General features: G+C 53.0%; 3 protein-coding genes across 7 annotated transcripts; 1 reads left to right on the top strand and 2 right to left on the bottom strand.

Moving 5' to 3' along the window:
* Positions 1–41: 41 nt before the first annotated feature.
* Positions 42–6,456, bottom strand: NPRL2 (NPR2 like, GATOR1 complex subunit). 2 transcript variants are annotated; one of them, XM_031958754.1, is made up of 12 exons: positions 6,342–6,456; positions 5,985–6,135; positions 5,808–5,899; positions 4,401–4,569; positions 3,801–3,909; positions 2,687–2,823; positions 2,488–2,585; positions 2,242–2,278; positions 1,464–1,557; positions 959–1,076; positions 325–467; positions 42–222 (listed from the first exon to the last, which is right to left on the bottom strand). In XM_031958754.1, exons 2-12 carry the CDS (start codon positions 6,060–6,062, stop codon positions 155–157), a joined length of 1,143 nt encoding a protein of 380 aa, XP_031814614.1. In that variant the 5' UTR covers positions 6,063–6,135; positions 6,342–6,456; the 3' UTR covers positions 42–154. The 2 variants fall into 2 exon arrangements, with proteins under 2 accessions (XP_031814614.1, XP_031814617.1); XM_031958757.1 differs by lacking the exons at positions 5,985–6,135; positions 6,342–6,456 and adding an exon at positions 5,287–5,407 and having other exon boundaries at positions 5,808–5,896.
* An 80-nt stretch (positions 6,457–6,536) lies between these two features.
* On the top strand, positions 6,537–9,943 carry LOC100925329 (cytochrome b561 domain-containing protein 2). Of its 4 annotated transcripts, none has more exons than XM_003762259.4 (4): positions 6,537–6,617; positions 6,968–7,175; positions 7,955–7,992; positions 8,822–9,943. In XM_003762259.4, exons 2-4 carry the CDS (start codon positions 7,049–7,051, stop codon positions 9,323–9,325), a joined length of 669 nt encoding a protein of 222 aa, XP_003762307.1. In that variant the 5' UTR covers positions 6,537–6,617; positions 6,968–7,048; the 3' UTR covers positions 9,326–9,943. The 4 variants fall into 4 exon arrangements, with proteins under 4 accessions (XP_003762307.1, XP_003762308.1, XP_023353835.1 ...); XM_003762260.4 differs by having other exon boundaries at positions 6,570–6,617; positions 6,972–7,175; XM_023498067.2 differs by having other exon boundaries at positions 6,590–6,617; positions 6,814–7,175.
* Positions 9,944–10,570: 627 nt separating this feature from the next.
* TMEM115 (transmembrane protein 115) lies at positions 10,571–16,265 on the bottom strand. Its single transcript, XM_003762314.3, has 2 exons — positions 15,303–16,265; positions 10,571–11,513 (listed from the first exon to the last, which is right to left on the bottom strand). Exons 1-2 carry the CDS (start codon positions 16,175–16,177, stop codon positions 11,309–11,311), a joined length of 1,080 nt encoding a protein of 359 aa, XP_003762362.2. The 5' UTR covers positions 16,178–16,265; the 3' UTR covers positions 10,571–11,308.
* Positions 16,266–16,736: the final 471 nt, after the last annotated feature.

Below are 16,736 nucleotides of genomic sequence, written 5' to 3'. Positions count from 1 at the left end.
CGGCCCCTGCTGGACACCGAAGGAAAGGCAGGAGACAGCCGGAAGACAGAAAAGGCGCTTTATTGACCCAGCCCGTCCCAGACTCCCGCCGCCCCCGAGGTCCCAGGCAGGCTGTGGCGGGTGCGCGCTGCCGCGGCGCCCGTCCGCGGGGATTTCACTTCCAGCACACGATGATATTGGGGTCATTGTCCAGGCGCTCGTCCAGCTCCCGGTAGCTCATTCCTAGAAGGGCGGTGGGAGGTGGGGAGTTAGCGGCCGCCAGGCTCTGCCAGGAGCCTCTCCCCCCTCCCCTCCCCGCCCAATCCTCCCCATCCTCCCACCCACCGGTCTTGCAGCAGATCTCGTCATAGCTGTGGCAGCCCGTGTAGAGGCGGGCGGGGTGGCTGCGCTCCTCGGCCGTGATGCGCACCGGGTACTTCTGCAGCCGCCTCATCAGGTTTTTCATGAGCCCAAACTGAATCAGCTTCCTGTTGGGTCGGGAGGGCATGGAAGTCGTTTCAGGCAGCATTGAGGACCTACTGTGTGCAAGGGTCACTTCCCGGGAAATTTCTCCCAAGTATCCCACATCAGAGTCAACAAATGGCCTCTGAGAGCACTGCAGGTGCCCTTTTTACCAATAGGTATTTGGCTCAAAGTGGCAGAGTCCCCCTTTCTGTTAAGCCTTCTCTCTGGAAAGAGAGCTAGGGAGGTGGGGTGCAAGTGCCCACCTGGCTATCAAGCAGGACTGGGGCCAGCGGGATGCTGAAGCTTTGCACCGCCTCCCTGTCTGGGCACAGAGAGGCTGCGGGAACCCCAAACTGATAAAGGAAGGAGGCAGGTTCCTCTGGCTCGAGACCGGCCCCTCAGGAGCCAGGTGCCAGCCCCTCGGGAGCCAGATGCCAGCCCCTCGGGAGCCAGGTGCCAGCCCCTTGAGCTCCGGGCACCTTCCCAGAGTCCCACTCCCCAGCCCAGGGCTGACCTCTCGTCCACATGCTGCAGTTGCTGGGTGTAGCGGCCGATGAGGTCTCGGACAGTGGTGCCGGGACTAAAGCCGCAGTAGAGCTGAAAGACGTCTCTTAGGCTGGCTCGTTGGTGCCCTGGGGATTGAGATGGTGACAGAAAGCTGGGAATTCACATATCTCAAGCTCCTACCACTCTAGGTCTCAGGACAGTTGGGAGGAATTAGGATTACAATTTCTTCTCCCCTGTTTTAGACCCCTAAAAGGATTTGAAACTGGAAGATAACAAACTGTAAATGCTGGTTCCAACACTTCTTAACTCTATTATCACAGGCAAGTTACTTAAAACTTTTGTGTCTCAATTTCCTTATCCTCCAGAGAAGCTTGTAAAGTGAATGATTTTTGGATCTTTTTGAACTATTACTGGATGTAGCTTCTCAAAATTGGTATAAAGGCACAGTTGTAAGTCAACCAGACACCCTGAAAGCTGCGTCTTTGCCCTCCTCCCTCCCTTTCCTCCCCTACCTTGTTTGGTGACATAGGCCAGGCATTCCTCCTGTAGTGACTTATCATCCACCAGGTCCTGAACTTTGGGTGTGGGGCAGTACACGTTGGAATACTGAGGGTGCAAAGATGCAATAAGGCCTCATCTTCTCCAAGCTTAGCAATCCCCAACTTACGAGTCACGAGAATGGCCATGAGAATAAGGCCATGTGAGCTTACAAAAGCCCTTAAGCTCTTTGGTTCTCAGTGCCCATCAATAAAACCAAAGATGTTAGACTGGACAGCAGAAGACCCAGCTTCTTAAACTATGGGTTGTGACCCCATATAGGAGTCTCAGAACTGAATATGAGGGTTGTGAAATTATGATTATCAGTCAGTATTTGATTTGTATATTTATTTTGTATACCCATATGCTGAGGTTGCCTAAAAATTTCTTAGGCAAAAAGGAGTTGCAAGTAGAAAAAGTTTAAGAAGCTGTGGTCTAAGTCCCTTTGATTGTCAATCCTATGAGCCAAGGAATTTACACCATTGATGAAAAAAAAAAACCCAAGTCCTTTCCCCTTCTGGGCCTCAGTTGTTCAAGAAGACCTCCATTCTATCTGCTCTAGTCATGCACACAAGCCATTCCTCCTCCCCCCCCCCCCCCCCCCCCCACTGGGCATCTCCAAGAGAAGGTTCCTGCTTTTAGCAAGCTTTATCATCTTGATTTCAGGTTGTGCTCTGAAGTGGAACCCCTCTTGCCTTCAGAGCTGCATTCCCTTCTCAAATACCATCTTCCTCCCACTGTTCCCCTTCTCACCTGAAGGATGGATACCAGGGTCACCACCCCATAGTACCTGCAAGGAGATACAGCTCCTCAGTGTGGGCCTCTGCCTCCCCCAGGGCCTCACTTCCCCACCAGGCATCACCCTCTGGCTTATGGAGTCTCATTTTGGTGATGACATCTGTGACGTCTCAGGAGGTGGGGAGGGCAGGGCCTGGCAGGGTCCAGATGTGATTTCTCTCGGTCTTTCCCTGTCCACCTCTCAGTCCCTGACCCACTCACAGCAGGTTCTGGATGGCGATCCGCACAAGGTTGAGCTCCACATCAGCCTCAGCAGAAATCTTCTGGATATGTCGAAAGCCATCGATGTAGGGCAATATCTAGAGAGGGTGGCTATGTCATTCCTGGGTCCAGTCTGTACCCCACAGCCCACACTCTTTCCCTCAGGGCTGGCAGGGGAGTATATGGCAGGGAGGCATACTTGCTGTGTGGTGAGGTCCCACTGAGAGTTGAAGAACTCATCCTTGTCCTTGGTAAAAACGGGTACGTCATACTCCTGGGCAATAGGGGGGTCAGGCCGCTGCTCAATGACCTTCAGGTGGATAGTATTAGATTCATCTATAGAGAAAGATGATAGGGATTCCTGGCTTCTGGGAAGCCTTCCAGAAGGGTACAAGGATGCAGGCACATGATTGCATCTCTAGAAGGTCAAGTCTTTCCAAAGCACTTTTGTATGCCACAGTATGGTGGAACCACAAGATACAGATCTGGCCTCATACAGAAGCTCTACTTCGAACTTGCTGTCTAGACTGGAAAAATCTAGTCTTCACATCTGTGAAACCAGGGCTCAATAAGATTTGGATTTTGCCTGTTTCCTCCTTCATTTTATAATAACGGGGATGAGGTAGAAAGAGGGTTAGGGGACCCCTAAAGCTTCTTACTACAGCTCTAATACCTAGACTTTTATGAGACTTCTCCTCTGATTCTCCCCTCAAACATGGGAGACTGGTTTAGGATTAACCACCACCTTGCACAGAGAAGCTGATGACGTCAAAGAAGCCATCACTTGTTATCTGCAGAGTGAGCATCAGAGCCAAGATCTCTGTGGGCATTATCTCCAACCCATCCTCACAAAGTTCACTGTCTGTGTCCCAGATTTTGAAGCCTGATCCCAAAGGGTCTCACATTCCTTCTTAGTCCTTATCTATCTACCTCAGTCTGTGATCTGAGGAAGCCTCTACTCTGCACATCCCCCTTCTCACAATGAGGAGCACCCTCTTTTCCCTTCACAAAGCTTTGTGCCTATAAATCAGGAGTTCCCTTTGGCCAGCAGGGGAAGTCTCCAGACTCCTCAGTCAAGTTTTTAAATAACTGTAGGAAATGATAGTTTTTAAAAAGAGTGGTGAAATTAAAGATATCCTTTATTTCTCATTAAAGTTCATGGATCCACCAAAATCTTTCCATATATCTTTTGAGGGTTACATGGGACAGTAATCTTTGGGGCTTTATATGGGGGGCTTTGAATTCTATTTCTTCTTGGGCAAGAATGTGCAGGCAGACCTTCTCTGGAGGAAGGACTAGACCCTTGGTCTTACCTATGGGCAGAGTGCATCTGCCTGTGGCATTGAGTTCCTCCAGGAGGATGGTCATGATGGGCACTAGCTTCTGTTTACTCTCTTCTGTGGACACAAAGCTGCTCTCCAGCTATGAGAAAAAATGGGATGAAAAAGGGGAGCTGCCATGAGGTCCATCAATGACTGGAAGACAGCAAGCAGGCAAGGTGGATTCCTTGGTGCCCATTTCACTCTGGATTGGGATAAATTATAAAGCACTGGTTTGTAGTCAGAGGACTGGGCTCCATTCAGCCTCTGATGCTTTGCTGTTAGCCTCGGGCACATCAACGAACCTCATAGAGCTTGTATCTAACAGGGGAAACAGGGTTGGACTAAAAGATCTCCTATCCTTTCTAGCTTTAAATTCAGTCACAGGAGCCCAAGTCTTTTCCCTTTCTTGGCATTAGTTGCCTTTTTTGAGGAAACTGTGGTTGAATTACACAGCCTTTTGAATTTTCTTTCAACTCTATGAGAGGGAGTTCTGGTTCACTTTATGTATCTCTCTACTACCCAAAGATCATGGCTCAGTGCCCCAGTGGTTGAGTCCCTGGAGAAACGGCCCCCAACGGGGCTGGTCCTGACCTCCAGCGTGGTGAGATAACCGGCTAGCTTCTTAACAATGGGCTCCAGGGCGCAGGTCTTGGCTCGAGCATCACACACGAAGCCCAGGTTGAAGAGCAGTGCATTGCGACTGTACTTCTTATGCTCGATGCACACAGGGCAGCCAATCAGCTTCTTCTCCATGGCTGTCCTAAGCAGGAAGCAGAATCAGCACAAGGGGTGTGTGTGGGGAATCCCTTTTCTCCTTTTCCTTTGGAAACCATCTTAGAGAATGGGACAGGAGCCAGGTCTCTGGGGACCTCTTCAAGTTTCTTGTTCAGGGCCTTGTCAGTCTTCTGTCCCTTAGGATATTTCAATCATTTGCCTCTTCTCCTGACACTACCCTGGCCCACACCTTGGTTAGTTCTTGCCAAGGTGGTGATGGTGCTCCTAATTACCTCTCCCCTCTAAGCAACCTTGCAGTCTGCCAGGGTAATTATCCTAGGGCCCAGCTTCCATCAAGCCATTCCTTCAAAATCCTATTTCCTAAAGGATAAAATACAACTCCTGCCTGGCATTCAAGAATCTGGGCACAACCTATACTAATAGCTTTAGTTCACATTCTTTCCTTTTATAGCCTCTGCTTCAGACAAACTGAACTGTTTCGCTGTCTCATTTTGCTCCATGTCAAGGATGTACATCCTCTCAATATTATATTCAAGATTCGGATCAGGTGATAGCTCTTCTATACATAAAACCTTCCTTGATTTTTCCTTAGTCTGTTGAAAAGAATCTCTGACCAAATTTTTTCTGCTAAAGATATTAAACACCTATTATGTACCAGGCATTGTGGTGAATATAAAGAGATCATAGAACTAAAATGCCCCTACTTCAGAAGAGCTTACACTCTACTAGGGGTAGTGCTTACCCCTAACTCTTATTAAGTGCAAAACAAATTTAGGAAAGGCCTCTTGTAGATGATAGCACTTAAACTGAATCTTGAGGGGAGCGAGGACTTCCGAAGCAAGCATTCCAGGTAGGGGGATCCCCTGTACGAAAACGGAGGAGACGGACTATCATAGCGGGATAACAGCCAAAAGGCCAGGGTTGGGAAGTGCATAAGGGGGGATGATGTACAGTCAATAAATGCCACAGACACACAAACATTATTTTATTCTCTGGGCCTCTGCTCGGACTGGGAGTGATGCGCTGCATTTGCTTAGCGCTGTGAGGACGGGCTGGAGAGGAAAGGCTGGAGGCAGGGAGCTCCATTAGCTAATTATGGTGGCTCAAGCGGGTAGGTGGCAGGAGGACCGAGGCGGCCCGTTTGCGAGCATGGAGGCTGCCCCCGGCCCAGGTCACCTCGCTCCGGGGACTCGGGGGGGCAGGGGAGGCTAGGCAGCCCGGGCCGGCGCGCTGGCGGCCCCGCGGGGGCCTCCCCGCACTTACACGGTGATGAGCTTGTTCTGCAGCTCGGGCTTGGTGATGACGTACACCTGCACCGTGTCAAACAGCTCCCTGGAGATGAAATCCTCGGGGACCTGCGGAGACAGCCGCGGGCAGCGGGTGGGGCGGGCCGCTGCGGCCGTGCAGCGCCCCCGCGGCGGCGCCCCGCCCCGCGCCTACCTGATAGGTGATTTTGGGGCCCAGCGTGGGGTGGAACTCGCTGAAGAAGATGCACTCGATCCTGCTGCTGCTGCCCATGCCGGCAGGCCGCGCCGCGGAGACCCTGCAGAAGGCCCGGGGACGGGGCCCCGCCTGGCCGCCCGGGGAGGCGCTGACGGGGGAAAGGGGCGGGGCGTGCCTCAGTTTCCCCACGTTTGGGCCGCATCGGCTGCCCGGAAGGTGGGCGCCGGCGCATCCCCTGCCTCCCTCTCACCCGTGGGGCTCCGTGGGGACCCCGAATCCCAGCAGTTTTAGGAGGCTCCCGGAACCCCGCAAGCTCCGCAACTCCCGCCAGTCCCGCCCCGACCGATACCCTACCTGACTTGGTACGGAAAAAGGGCCGGCTCCCGAGGACGCCTGCGTAGTAGCGGGCAGCGCGCGAGCCTCTCCTTGCCCCGCCCACTTGCCGAGAAGATCCTGGAGCCTGCGCACTACGTTCTAAGGAAGAGCCCCAGAGACTCTTCTTGGCGCAAGTTCCGGATTGGAGGAAGTTGCACCCGGAAATGAAACGAGCCCCGCTCCACGGAAGTGGTAGAGTAGTTCTTTTCCGAAACTTCCTGTTAGAAGCCGGAAGACGGTGGGCCGAGTAGGCAGGTGAGCCCGGGGAATTCTAGAATGGGTACGACTTGCATTCAGGCAGTCTGCGGCGTGTTGTGGGACTGTGGTCGCGGGGTGAAAGGGTTAACTACAATTCCCACAATGCTTCCCGGTGGCTCAGGGCTCTCTGTTCGGGTAACCCGCCTATGGCTAGAGAACTACTCCTTCCGCCTTCCTCTGCAATTGACTTTAGGGTTTCTTGGACCCGCGCCAGCGCGGTGCATCTTGGAATTCGTAGTCCTTACGACCCTTCACCAGCATCCTACCTGGGAGCATTGGGCTTTCCTGTCGCGCCGAACCTTGCTTAGCTTTGCCTGGTGTCCCTGACGCGGACCTGTCTGTTCCAGCCAGGTCCCTAGAGGCTGCGAAGACCTCCCTGGGGAACGCTTTTGGGCCCCGAGCCCTGAGACCCTTTCGGCACCTCGGACATGGCTCTGACGGTGGAGACTGAGTCGCGTATCTACCGGGGCCTGCGCACCGCTTCGGGGGCCGCCGCCCACCTCGTGGCCCTGGGCTTCACGGTCTTTGTGGCCGTGCTGGCCCGGCCCGGCTCCAGTAAGTGGGACGGGGTCAGGGGGCGGCTCTCGGCCGCGGGCCAGGCGGGGGATTCGGGAAGGAGCGAGCCTCCCCCGCCCCCCCGCGGGGGGGGGTCCCAGGGAGGTGTGTCGGGTTGGGTCCAGCGGGCCGCAGGCCGGGGCGTTCCGGCAGGAAATACTCTTTGCCTAGACTTTCTGGCCCTGGCGTCGTTGGCTGGCGTGACCCAGCCCGCTACTTGTGGATCCTCGGAGCCGGGTCCCCACCCGTGTCGCAGGGGCCTTTTCCCTGCTCCCTGTGGGGGAGGAGCCAGATTCTATCCGGGCCGTGGATCAGCCCCAGGGACCCGGGTCATCGGATATCGAGGCCGAAGGGAGTTTGGAGATCAGCTTTCGCTTGGCCCGCCGCTCGCAGCACTTCTTGCAGGATGGGTCTTCCCTCCCTGTGAGAAAGGCTGAGCAGAACGGTGGACTTGAGGGTTCTTTGGCCAGGGCTACTTCCAGGACCTCCCGAGAGTTGTATACAGCTTCTTGGGTAGGTGTCTGGAGGAGACTGCAAGGTTGGAGCCAGCCTGGGGCTCTCGATTGAATTCTTGTCTTGAGGAAAATGGGTGGTGGGAGGTTTTTTGGGTCCCCAGTTCAGTGAGGTGTCTGGGAGATGGGAGTCTGGGATGCTCTTTCCTAGTCCTCTTTGACCTCCTCCAGCTGTCCTGGGCTAGAATTTCAGTCCCCATTTGCAGGGAGCTGCCCACCCACTTCTGTTTAGACCACTTTTGGTTGCAGCCTTCCTTCTTTTTCCAGGTCTGTTCTCGTGGCACCCAGTGCTTATGTCTTTGGCTGTAAGTAACCCTTTTCCTGTTTGGTCTGTGGCTTGGATGATGCCCAGTGGGGATGGGAGGAGTGTGGGCCTGGGATAACAGGGAAGGTGGACCTGGGATGAGCACTCCCAACCTGCCCTGACCCATTCCTGCGGTTTGTGCTTGTCCCTAGTGTTAGAAGTTTGCAGTGCTTGCTGTGCAACTTACCAGCTCGTTTAAAGTGTATAAGTTGCAATATTTCATATGTATATATAAAATGTGAAATTAATAGACTTAATTTAGTCTATTACATGTCATCTCATTTTTCCTGAAACACTGCTCCTAGTGAGTTGATTTACAGGATGTAACAATATCTATCTCATATCAGTCCCACACTGGGGATGTGAAACAAATTCATCATTTAGAGTTGAGGCTTTTTGTTTCTAGTTGCTACAGTACTGTTTATGTGTGTGTTTTCAGAGGTAGTATTTCGAAAAGGACCAAAGAAATATTTTGTTGAATTAAAAAGGAAAATTGTGGTAAGGTTAAGTCTTGACTATCTGCAGGTGGATTCAATGGAACACAAACTTAATTCATTGCTAGCTCTACCTCAAATCTTTCCAGCACTTCAACTCAGCCCAAGGTCAAGGAAGACAGATTCATAATATCAGCTTGAGTTGGGTAGCATCCAGAAGGCCATTTGAACCATTGTGAAATAGCCTGAATTCCAGAGCCATGTAGAAATGTTTGGCTTGTTTGCTCCTTCCAGAGCCACGTAGAAATGTTTGGCTTGTTTGCTCCTTGGGTCTCCTCCTGCTAAATCTCTTTTGTTAGTTTGGTAGTTGAACACTGGTCCTAATTGTCTCCCCAGTTCTCCTTCCTGATGACAGAAGCGCTGCTGGTCTTCTCCCCAGAGAGCTCCTTGTTGCGATCCTTCTCTCGAAAGGGCCGGGCACGATGCCACTGGGCCCTGCAGCTGCTGGCCCTGCTATGTGCCCTGCTGGGCCTGGGCCTGATTGTCTACAACAAGGAACATCATGGCAAAGCTCACTTGGCTACGTGGCATGGGTGGGCAGGGTTGCTGTCAGTGCTGTGGGCCGGGCTGCAGTGCACAGGTGGGCTAGTGCTGCTCTACCCCAAGCTGCTTCCACGGTGGCCACTGGCCAAGCTGAAGCTGTATCACGCCACCTCAGGGCTGGTGGGTTACCTGCTGGGAAGTACTAGTCTCCTCTTAGGCATGTGCTCCCTTTGGTTCACCACCACACTGGTGGGTGGTGCCTGGTACCTGGCTGCTCTCTGTCCCATTCTTACCAGCCTGGTGGTCATGAATCAGGTGAGCAATGCCTACTTGTACCGCAAGAGGATCCAGCCGTGAAGGAGGCATCCCCCATGTGCTCCTACTCTTCCCCCTGCAGTGGTCCTGCGTTCTGCCGAGAAGTGGCTGCTTGCAGTGCTGCTGGACTCTCGGCTCCCCTATACCCAGGGGCGGGCCTGGGTCATGCATCGTCCCTTTGGGGGACAGGCAGAAGAGATGTGTACTGAGGAAGGGTGCTCAATGCCTCACATACAGAGACTGCCTCATCTTCCTGCCACTATGAAGAGATACGTGAGCACATGGATGGACTGCTGGCAGCCTGCCTGCCTCTTCTATTCATTTTTTAGACTCTTATCAGTGTTTGCAAAAAAGGGGGGGAAAGTAACAATGGAAAGAGGTAGAGGAAGAGTTCCGAGTCACAATTGATTCTTATAGGTACCATTTGTATGAAGAAATTGCTTGGGCCAGGTGCTTCACCTTTTTCTTGGGAGTACCAGTGATATTTGGGGTGACACTGCTGCCAGGCCTTGGCTCCTGAGGACTGAGCAACTTCCCCATGCTGACCCATGGGGGTCAGGGAGGCCTGAGGAGAACCTGCTAGGAAGCAGGGATAGTGGGAGGGTAAGGTCAAGGAGTTAAAGATGTGTTCTTGTACTTCCTATAAAGCTCTTCTATCTACCTGTCTGTGTGCAGATAATTGGTATTTTACCCATTTAAGAGTTAGTGCCTGGATAAGTTGTGGGCAGAAATGAGAAGGACCAGTTACACAATTCCCTCTATACTAATCTGTACAGGTTAGTTTTAATGAAATAGCCCACACAGCCAAGAGCTGGGTAGAGTATGGCAAGATGGAGAAAATAACTCGTCCGATGACCCCTCAAACCAGAGGACAATGGGCAGAGGGGATGGTATCTGGTCAATGCAGAGTCTTGGCATCTATTTCCTATCAATATGCAGGTAGCTGAGTCTCTTCCAAAGAAAGAGAGATCAAGAAGATATGAACAAGAAGTGTTAATGGGTCCTAAATTAGATCTACTCTTCTCTCGGAGGCAGCAGAGGAGCACAAGTCATGGAAAGCCACAAGAAGGAAAATGTAGAGGTTTGAGGAATGAGGAGTAAAAATAGTAAGTTGGTAAGATGAAAACAGAGTAGAAGAGAATGGGGGGTGGTGGTGGTCTCCATTTCAGCAGCACAAGAGCAGCAACCCAGGATGCAGTCTGCAGTCTTGTGGGTCCTAGGGAGGCTGTGCCTCAACAACTGCTTAATGAGGCATGTGCTCAGGACAAAGCCACCAAGAGCCGGTCCTCAAAGAACTGCTTTATTTATACTGAGAGTCCAGGCTCCCCATTCAAGTGGTCCTTTTAAAAAATAACCCCCATGAATTTTAGCCCCAACAGAAGTCCCTGTTCTGGAGAGCCCCCACACCTGGGGACGAAGGCCATCTCAGCGTCACTCGTATGTACTGCCCGACCCCAGCCGAGGGAAAACCAAACTGCAATACTAACATGTCTCTGGAGTGGAGGGGTGAGGAATGGCAGGGTGGCAGAGGTGCCCTGGAACTGACCTTGTCACATTCAGCCTTGGGCCCGCTGCTAGGATCCCCAGAATTCTTTTTTTGACAAATCCTTTCCTGGTAGCAGAGGCCAGGAAGAGGGACTGCTCTACTAACAAAGATTTGCCACAGAATCGTAGGAACAAGGTTAACCCACTGGATCTGGTTTCCAAACCAGTCAACTGGGATGATGAGGCTGAAACTTGGGTCAGGCCTCAGGCCACGTGCTCCCTACTCCTGGACTTAGTGGTTGTCTGGTGGGTGGGCCAGGCCTTAGGGGCATGGTATTGGTAGGGGCCACATATCCAGAAGAATCAGCACACAGTGTGACCCCATGGACCTAAAAGGGCTTCCCTCTTTGCCTTCTCTCCTTGGGAAGCAGTCAGCTTCTGTGTATAGCTGAGCAGGGAGAGGCAGCAGGGTGGCCCAAATGGTGTGACTACTGACCAGGCTGGGGAAAGGGAATGTGCCCTTGGGCTGGGAGGTCGGAGTTATAGCTGGGGAGGGGCTTCCTCGAAGGTGATCAGGCTGGATTCAGGGGCAGTCCCTTTCCCAGAGGGGTTGGGACTTTTCTCAGGGAGCAGGGGGCTGTCCACCTTGCTCGAGGGCTCATCATCTTCATCCTCCATGCTGGGCCAAGCAGACTGGTCTTCTACTCGCTTCAAACGCTCATTTAGGGCCTTCAGGGCCAGCTGCCTGCAGAAGAAAAGACACGGGAATATTATCAGAGGGCCAGGCCTTGGCTGCATATAGGTCTCTGGGCTGGCTCCCAGAGCCCTCTCTTCCTGAATCTTGGCTTCTTTTCTATAAGATCATAGCGTATCCCATCCAAACCTCTGATCATAACTCAAATATGTCTTTGCCACTCTGAAAATCACTAGCTCCTTTTCTAAGCAATCTTTCATTTTAGGTCAAGCTGGTCAATAATGAGTCTGTATATAGGCAGCCAGGTGCTGTGCTGGGATAGTGGGAACAAACATTTTGCCCTGATTTAGCAGGAAGAACACTGAAATTGAAAGCTGATCCTGCAGTGTCCAATGAGGGTAACTGGGCCAATCGCAGTCTCTGAGCTTGGCTTTCCCATTTGCAAATTGAGGAGATACTTCTATGAGCCACTCAGGCTGCCATGGGGATCAGAAGGGCACCTTATGAAACAACCACTCTATCCCATCAGCCTGTGCCTGGATGTGTCCCTCCATTGGCTCAGAATCTTGACCATCCCTCCTTCCCTGGCTGTCCAGGCCATTCCTGCAGTGGAAGTTTCCTAGCTAAGGCAGACACTATGGAAGTTCCTGGTTCCTTGGTATATAGTTCTGGGGGTTGGGTAGAGTCCCTTCAGTGCTAAGTCCTATGGGACAGATAAGCTCTGGGTCTAGATTTATACCATGTCTGAGCTCTGGGGGGGCGTAGTAAGGAGCCCTTTGGACAAGATTTTCATCTCATTTCTGAGATGGAAACAAGAAGTTAGAAAGGGCCTTTGGAGTGTGTCCTCTAGAGTGAACACTTTGGAAGTGTGACCATTGGCTGCAAATAAATTGACAAAGTAGCTAGCTGCAGGCTTGGAAGACCCCAAAGATCTTGTAACATGTGTTATCTCTCAGGGGATGCCTTGCCAGTGTCAAACATTCCTTGGGTGACTTCCAGGGCTCAGGCACCACTATTTAGATGCTGCTGCCTGAGCCTCCTTTGCCAAGAGCCAGGAGCAAGGAATCAGGTCCTCTGAGCCCTGGGCATTAGGACAGAGTCCAAAGGGGAATGGTAGACAGCCTCTCTTTCCAGCCGCATAAGCAAAGCTGTGACGAGTATTTCCCTTCTAGTGGGGGGAGGGGGGAAATCCCCTGTTGTAGTCCAGTATCTTTAATAGCCCCAAATCAATGGTGCTTCCTAAGGCTATAAAAAGCAATGCAAAATTTTGGGGACAGGAAAGAATCTTTGATGTGAGCTTTGTTACTTGCCAATATGAGCTTAGACAAATCCCTCTCTGGACCTTGGTTTCCATCTGAGAGAAACAATGTGCTGCTTTCCTTGCCCCTCCTGTCCTATAGCTTTGTTGGAGCAGGGTGGTCTCTAGTCAGTTATTATGACATTGAGTTTGAGGCAGAGGGGTAATAACTGCTATTTCTATAGTACTTTAAGACTGACAAAATACTTTCCAACAGCTCTAAAACACTGGCTGTTCAAGTAGCAGTATCCCTGTTTTAGAGATGAGAAACCTAGGGCCCAGAGGTTCTGGTAACTGCCTGTGTTCAGACTAGTCCCCAGAGTTTACACAGAGCATGCCCAGCTTGTCTCTGCTAAGAGGCCCAACTAAAGATGACCCTCAGAAGCGAATGAATGTGCACAAGCTGCTCCAGCGGTCCCTTAGGAAGTTCAATACAGATGCCTGTATTTCCCTACCAGGAGTCCTCAAACTACGGCCCACAGGCCAGATGCAGTAGCTGAGGACGTTTATTCCCCTCATCCAGGGCTATGAAGTTTATTTAAAGGCCCACAAAACAAAGAGTTTTTGTTTTTACTATAGTCCCGTCCTCCAACAGTCTGAGGGACAGTGAACTGGCCCCCTATTTAAAAAGTTTGAGGACCCCTGCCCTAAACTATCTCATGACCTTGATAGCCTCCCTAGACCCAGTCAGAGTCCGTTGAAACTGCTTAAGCAACAAGTGACTGCTGGGATCAGGGAGGGCAGATGCTAAAGTCCACAGTGCTACCACCCTCACCTGCTCCTTAAGCCTCTTCCTGTATGTGTTCTGTGGACACGTACACTAAGCTTGCCCAAAAGTTCTCTGCCCCATTTCAGACCCTGAAATTTCCAGCCAGAAGAGAACAAGTAACTGTCAGGTCTGTCTTTGCCACACAGCTGGGATGGAAAAAGCCAGTGGCCTTACCTAGATAGGAACAGAAATGCTGAGAGGGGTAGACTGGGATTGGGAACAGGTTTTAAATACTATTCTAAGAATCTTTTCCTCAGAAAAAAAGAATAGCTTTAGGCTCCAGGGTAGAGGGAAAAATGTTTACTGGTCCCACCCTTAAGCCTCTCCAAGGGAGGTCAGGTCTGACCTCTGCTCTGGGTTACAGAAATGTTAGAAGCAAGCCGTACAACTCTCCCAGTACAACCAAAATGAAGTTTAACTTAAAAGGAAAAACAAAATCAACCTACTTAGTTAGCATTCTTGTCAAGATGTTTGTTTTATGTTTAAATAAATGTTCTTTGTAGCAAACCAGAGTATTAGGACCTGGACTCCTGTCCCAGTTCTGACACTCTCTTGCTGGGTGATCCTGACCAGTATATTATTTCTTTTCTGCATTCGAACTTCCTCTGGTCAAATGGGACAAGCTACACTGATATATCTGTTTCTGGCACTTTCTCTATCATTATTTTAGGCCCCTGACCCCAAATGATTGTTCCAAAGGGATCATGGAGAATGAAGTTTGAAGGTGTGAGATATGAAGTTGATATAGTTCAGTTGGGGGAGGGAGGGTTCTTTGTCCTACTTGAAGGCTAATTACTGGGGAAAGGGAAGGCTATGATTTTATGTAAGTGAATAATGTAACTGAAACTTAGCTTGGTTTACAGGAAGTGAAACAGCAGTTTTTTTCAGGGGTGGCAGAAACAGCTGATTTATTCAATGGGTCTGTCCATCCCCTAGGGAGCTCAGGGGAGAAACGAAGCAACATATTTTACCTGTCAATAGAGAGAACTTTCTGGGATACCTCAGACTTTCAAGTCTATAGGCAATGAATTCAACTGAAAAACTTGAAAGCCTGAACATGTGAATATTTAGGTGAACATAGGACTGGAAAGAAACTTAAAACAGCAGAGTTCAGGGATTGGTGAGCCCTAATTCTCCTACAGGCCTTCTATAGAATGCACCGACCAAAACCTGAGATTCACAAAATGTATGAACCGGAGGGAGCACAGGGAGGATGAAGGGTGCTGAGGCCTTCTGGGGACACCAAGTCAGCACGGTCTAGATTCACACTTACTATCCACTTGACATTAGGCAATTCCCATCTTTTTCAGACAAGGAGACAGGCCAAGAGCAAAGTCCAGGTCACCTGCTGAGCCCCTGGTAAAGTTAGAACATAAACTCGGGTCTCACTCTCTCAAAGAGAACCAGGATCTCAGGGGGCCACAACCCTAAGGCCAGTGATCATTCTGGACAGGCTATTCAGCTTCCTCCTAGACTCAAACACGTTCAGGGTATGTTTCTAGTTTCCCCCAGATTCCCAACACTAAAAGAACGAGGGCATCGTGGTTTCTATGTTGGAGCTTCAGCTCTGGGCAAAATGGTATGTAAAGCCAATGTTTCAGAAAGAGGAAGATGGGCCCCAGTGCCTGACTCCCTGGGAGGGGGAGCCCTGACTTGGGAAAGGAGAAGCGGGTCTGTGCCCTAGCCTGGCACCCTTGGCCGTGGGCACCTACTGCAGTCTGGGGCCTGGGCTTTCCCACTCCAAGAGCGAGGGGCCCGGACTGCGGCGGCCTACCTTCTGCGCTCGGCATCCTGAGGGTCTGTGCCCGGGAGGCTGATGGTGATGGAGGAAGGCGCCCCGACGTCATAGCGCTTGACAGTCTTTCTGCAGACGCGCGCCTTCACCAGCAAGCCGTGCACCAGGTTTGCCAGCAGGGCCACGACCGGCTGCAGGATTTCGGGGAAGAAGGTGGCAAAGGCAAAGTGGTCCGACATGTCCCCCCGGCCCCGGCTGTGGCGCTGGTAGAAGCGCAGGTACACCCAGCCGGAGAGGGCGCCGAAGCCGTAGGAAGCCAGCGCGGGGCTCTCCACCAGCGGCGTGAGGCGCAGCGCCGCGAGCGCGGCCAGCAGCAGCATGGGCACGGCGCGCATCCGCACCTGCGGCACCCGCAGCACCACGCTGTCCCCCATGGTCTGCTTGAGCGCCACCAGCACGCCGCCCAGGAAGCCCAGCGCCCCGTGGATGCGCACCGTGAACAGGTAGGCCAGGTTGAAGGAGGCCATGTAGGTGAGCAGGTAGGCCAGGGCGCCCAGCAGCCCCACCGACACGTTCACCACGCCGAAGAAGACCAGCAGCTCCAGGGCCCCCCAGAGCGGCTCCAGCAGCTGGCCCGCCGCCACCACCGTGGCCAGGCTCAGGGCAACGTCCCACGCGTGCAGCTCCACCAGCCCGTGCGTGGCCAGGGTCCACACCCAGAAGTTAGGCGGGAAGAGGTAGCCGGGGGTCACGGCCAAGCCCACGCCTGTGTCCAGCGCGAAGGAGAGCAGGTAGAGCAGCAGCACCGAGGCGCACAGGGCCTTCACCACCACGCTGGCGCTGGCCAGGGCGGCGCCCAGGGGGAGCCGAGCCCCGGGCCCCAGCGCCAGCCCGGCCCGCTGCGGCGGCTGCATCTTCCGGCGACCGCGGGCCGCGGCCGGGGGCCTGGCCTAGAGGCGGGGCCGGGCCCCCGGGCCCGCAGGGGGGCCTCCAAGCCGGCCGGGCCGGCTCTGGCCTCAGGCCGCGGCCTCCCCCATCCGCTCCGGGCCGGCCCGCCCGCCCGCCGCCGGGGGGCGCCCTTCCCGTCTTCCTCCGCGGGGTCGGAGCTCAGCGCCGAAGACCCCCGAGGGGCCTGAGCAAGGGCGGGAGGCCGCGTCTACTTCTTTGCCTGGCACCGCCACCGGCTTCTCTTAGGCCGCGGCCTCCTCTGCTGCCACAGCCGCAGCCGCCCCCGACTCCTCCGGGACCGACAAACAGATCACCGCGCCTGCGCAACGGGAGCGGGCCGCTTCGCGTCTCTCCGCCCCGAGGCAGGATGGGACTTGGAGTCCGGGTCCCTGTGGGTGGCAAGGAGGACAGCGCCTGCGCCGATCGAACAGCGAGCGAGGCGCATGTTGGGAATTGTGGTTCTGGAGCGGGCGACGAGGGGCGGAGAGGTCGGCCGCGCTCTGAGCGGGGCTGTTTTTCCCAGAA

Source organism: Sarcophilus harrisii, chromosome 1 (genome assembly GCF_902635505.1).
Source record: "Sarcophilus harrisii chromosome 1, mSarHar1.11, whole genome shotgun sequence".
NCBI lineage: Eukaryota > Metazoa > Chordata > Mammalia > Dasyuromorphia > Dasyuridae > Sarcophilus > Sarcophilus harrisii.
The sequence above is the reverse complement of the archived record's forward strand: the minus strand, read 5'-3'. Positions and strand labels throughout refer to the sequence as shown.

What these genes read in the sequence shown, in the direction of transcription:
- NPRL2 (XM_031958754.1), bottom strand. Translation starts at nt 6,062, where the DNA reads ATGGGCAGCAGCAGCAGGATCGAGTGCATCTTCTTCAGCGAGTTCCAC. An exon ending in CAGAACAAGCTCATCACCGT is followed by an intron (nt 4,570 to 5,807) that starts GTAAGTGCGGGG and finishes CTTCCTGCTTAG; the next exon opens with GACAGCCATGGAGAAGAAGC. An exon ending in CCCTGGTATCCATCCTTCAG is followed by an intron (nt 1,558 to 2,241) that starts GTGAGAAGGGGA and finishes TTGCACCCTCAG; the next exon opens with TATTCCAACGTGTACTGCCC.
- LOC100925329 (XM_003762259.4), top strand. Translation starts at nt 7,049, where the DNA reads ATGGCTCTGACGGTGGAGACTGAGTCGCGTATCTACCGGGGCCTGCGC. An exon ending in GCTGGCCCGGCCCGGCTCCA is followed by an intron (nt 7,176 to 7,954) that starts GTAAGTGGGACG and finishes TTCTTTTTCCAG; the next exon opens with GTCTGTTCTCGTGGCACCCA. An exon ending in CAGTGCTTATGTCTTTGGCT is followed by an intron (nt 7,993 to 8,821) that starts GTAAGTAACCCT and finishes TTGTCTCCCCAG; the next exon opens with TTCTCCTTCCTGATGACAGA.
- TMEM115 (XM_003762314.3), bottom strand. Translation starts at nt 16,177, where the DNA reads ATGCAGCCGCCGCAGCGGGCCGGGCTGGCGCTGGGGCCCGGGGCTCGG. An exon ending in CAGGATGCCGAGCGCAGAAG is followed by an intron (nt 11,514 to 15,302) that starts GTAGGCCGCCGC and finishes TTTCTTCTGCAG; the next exon opens with GCAGCTGGCCCTGAAGGCCC.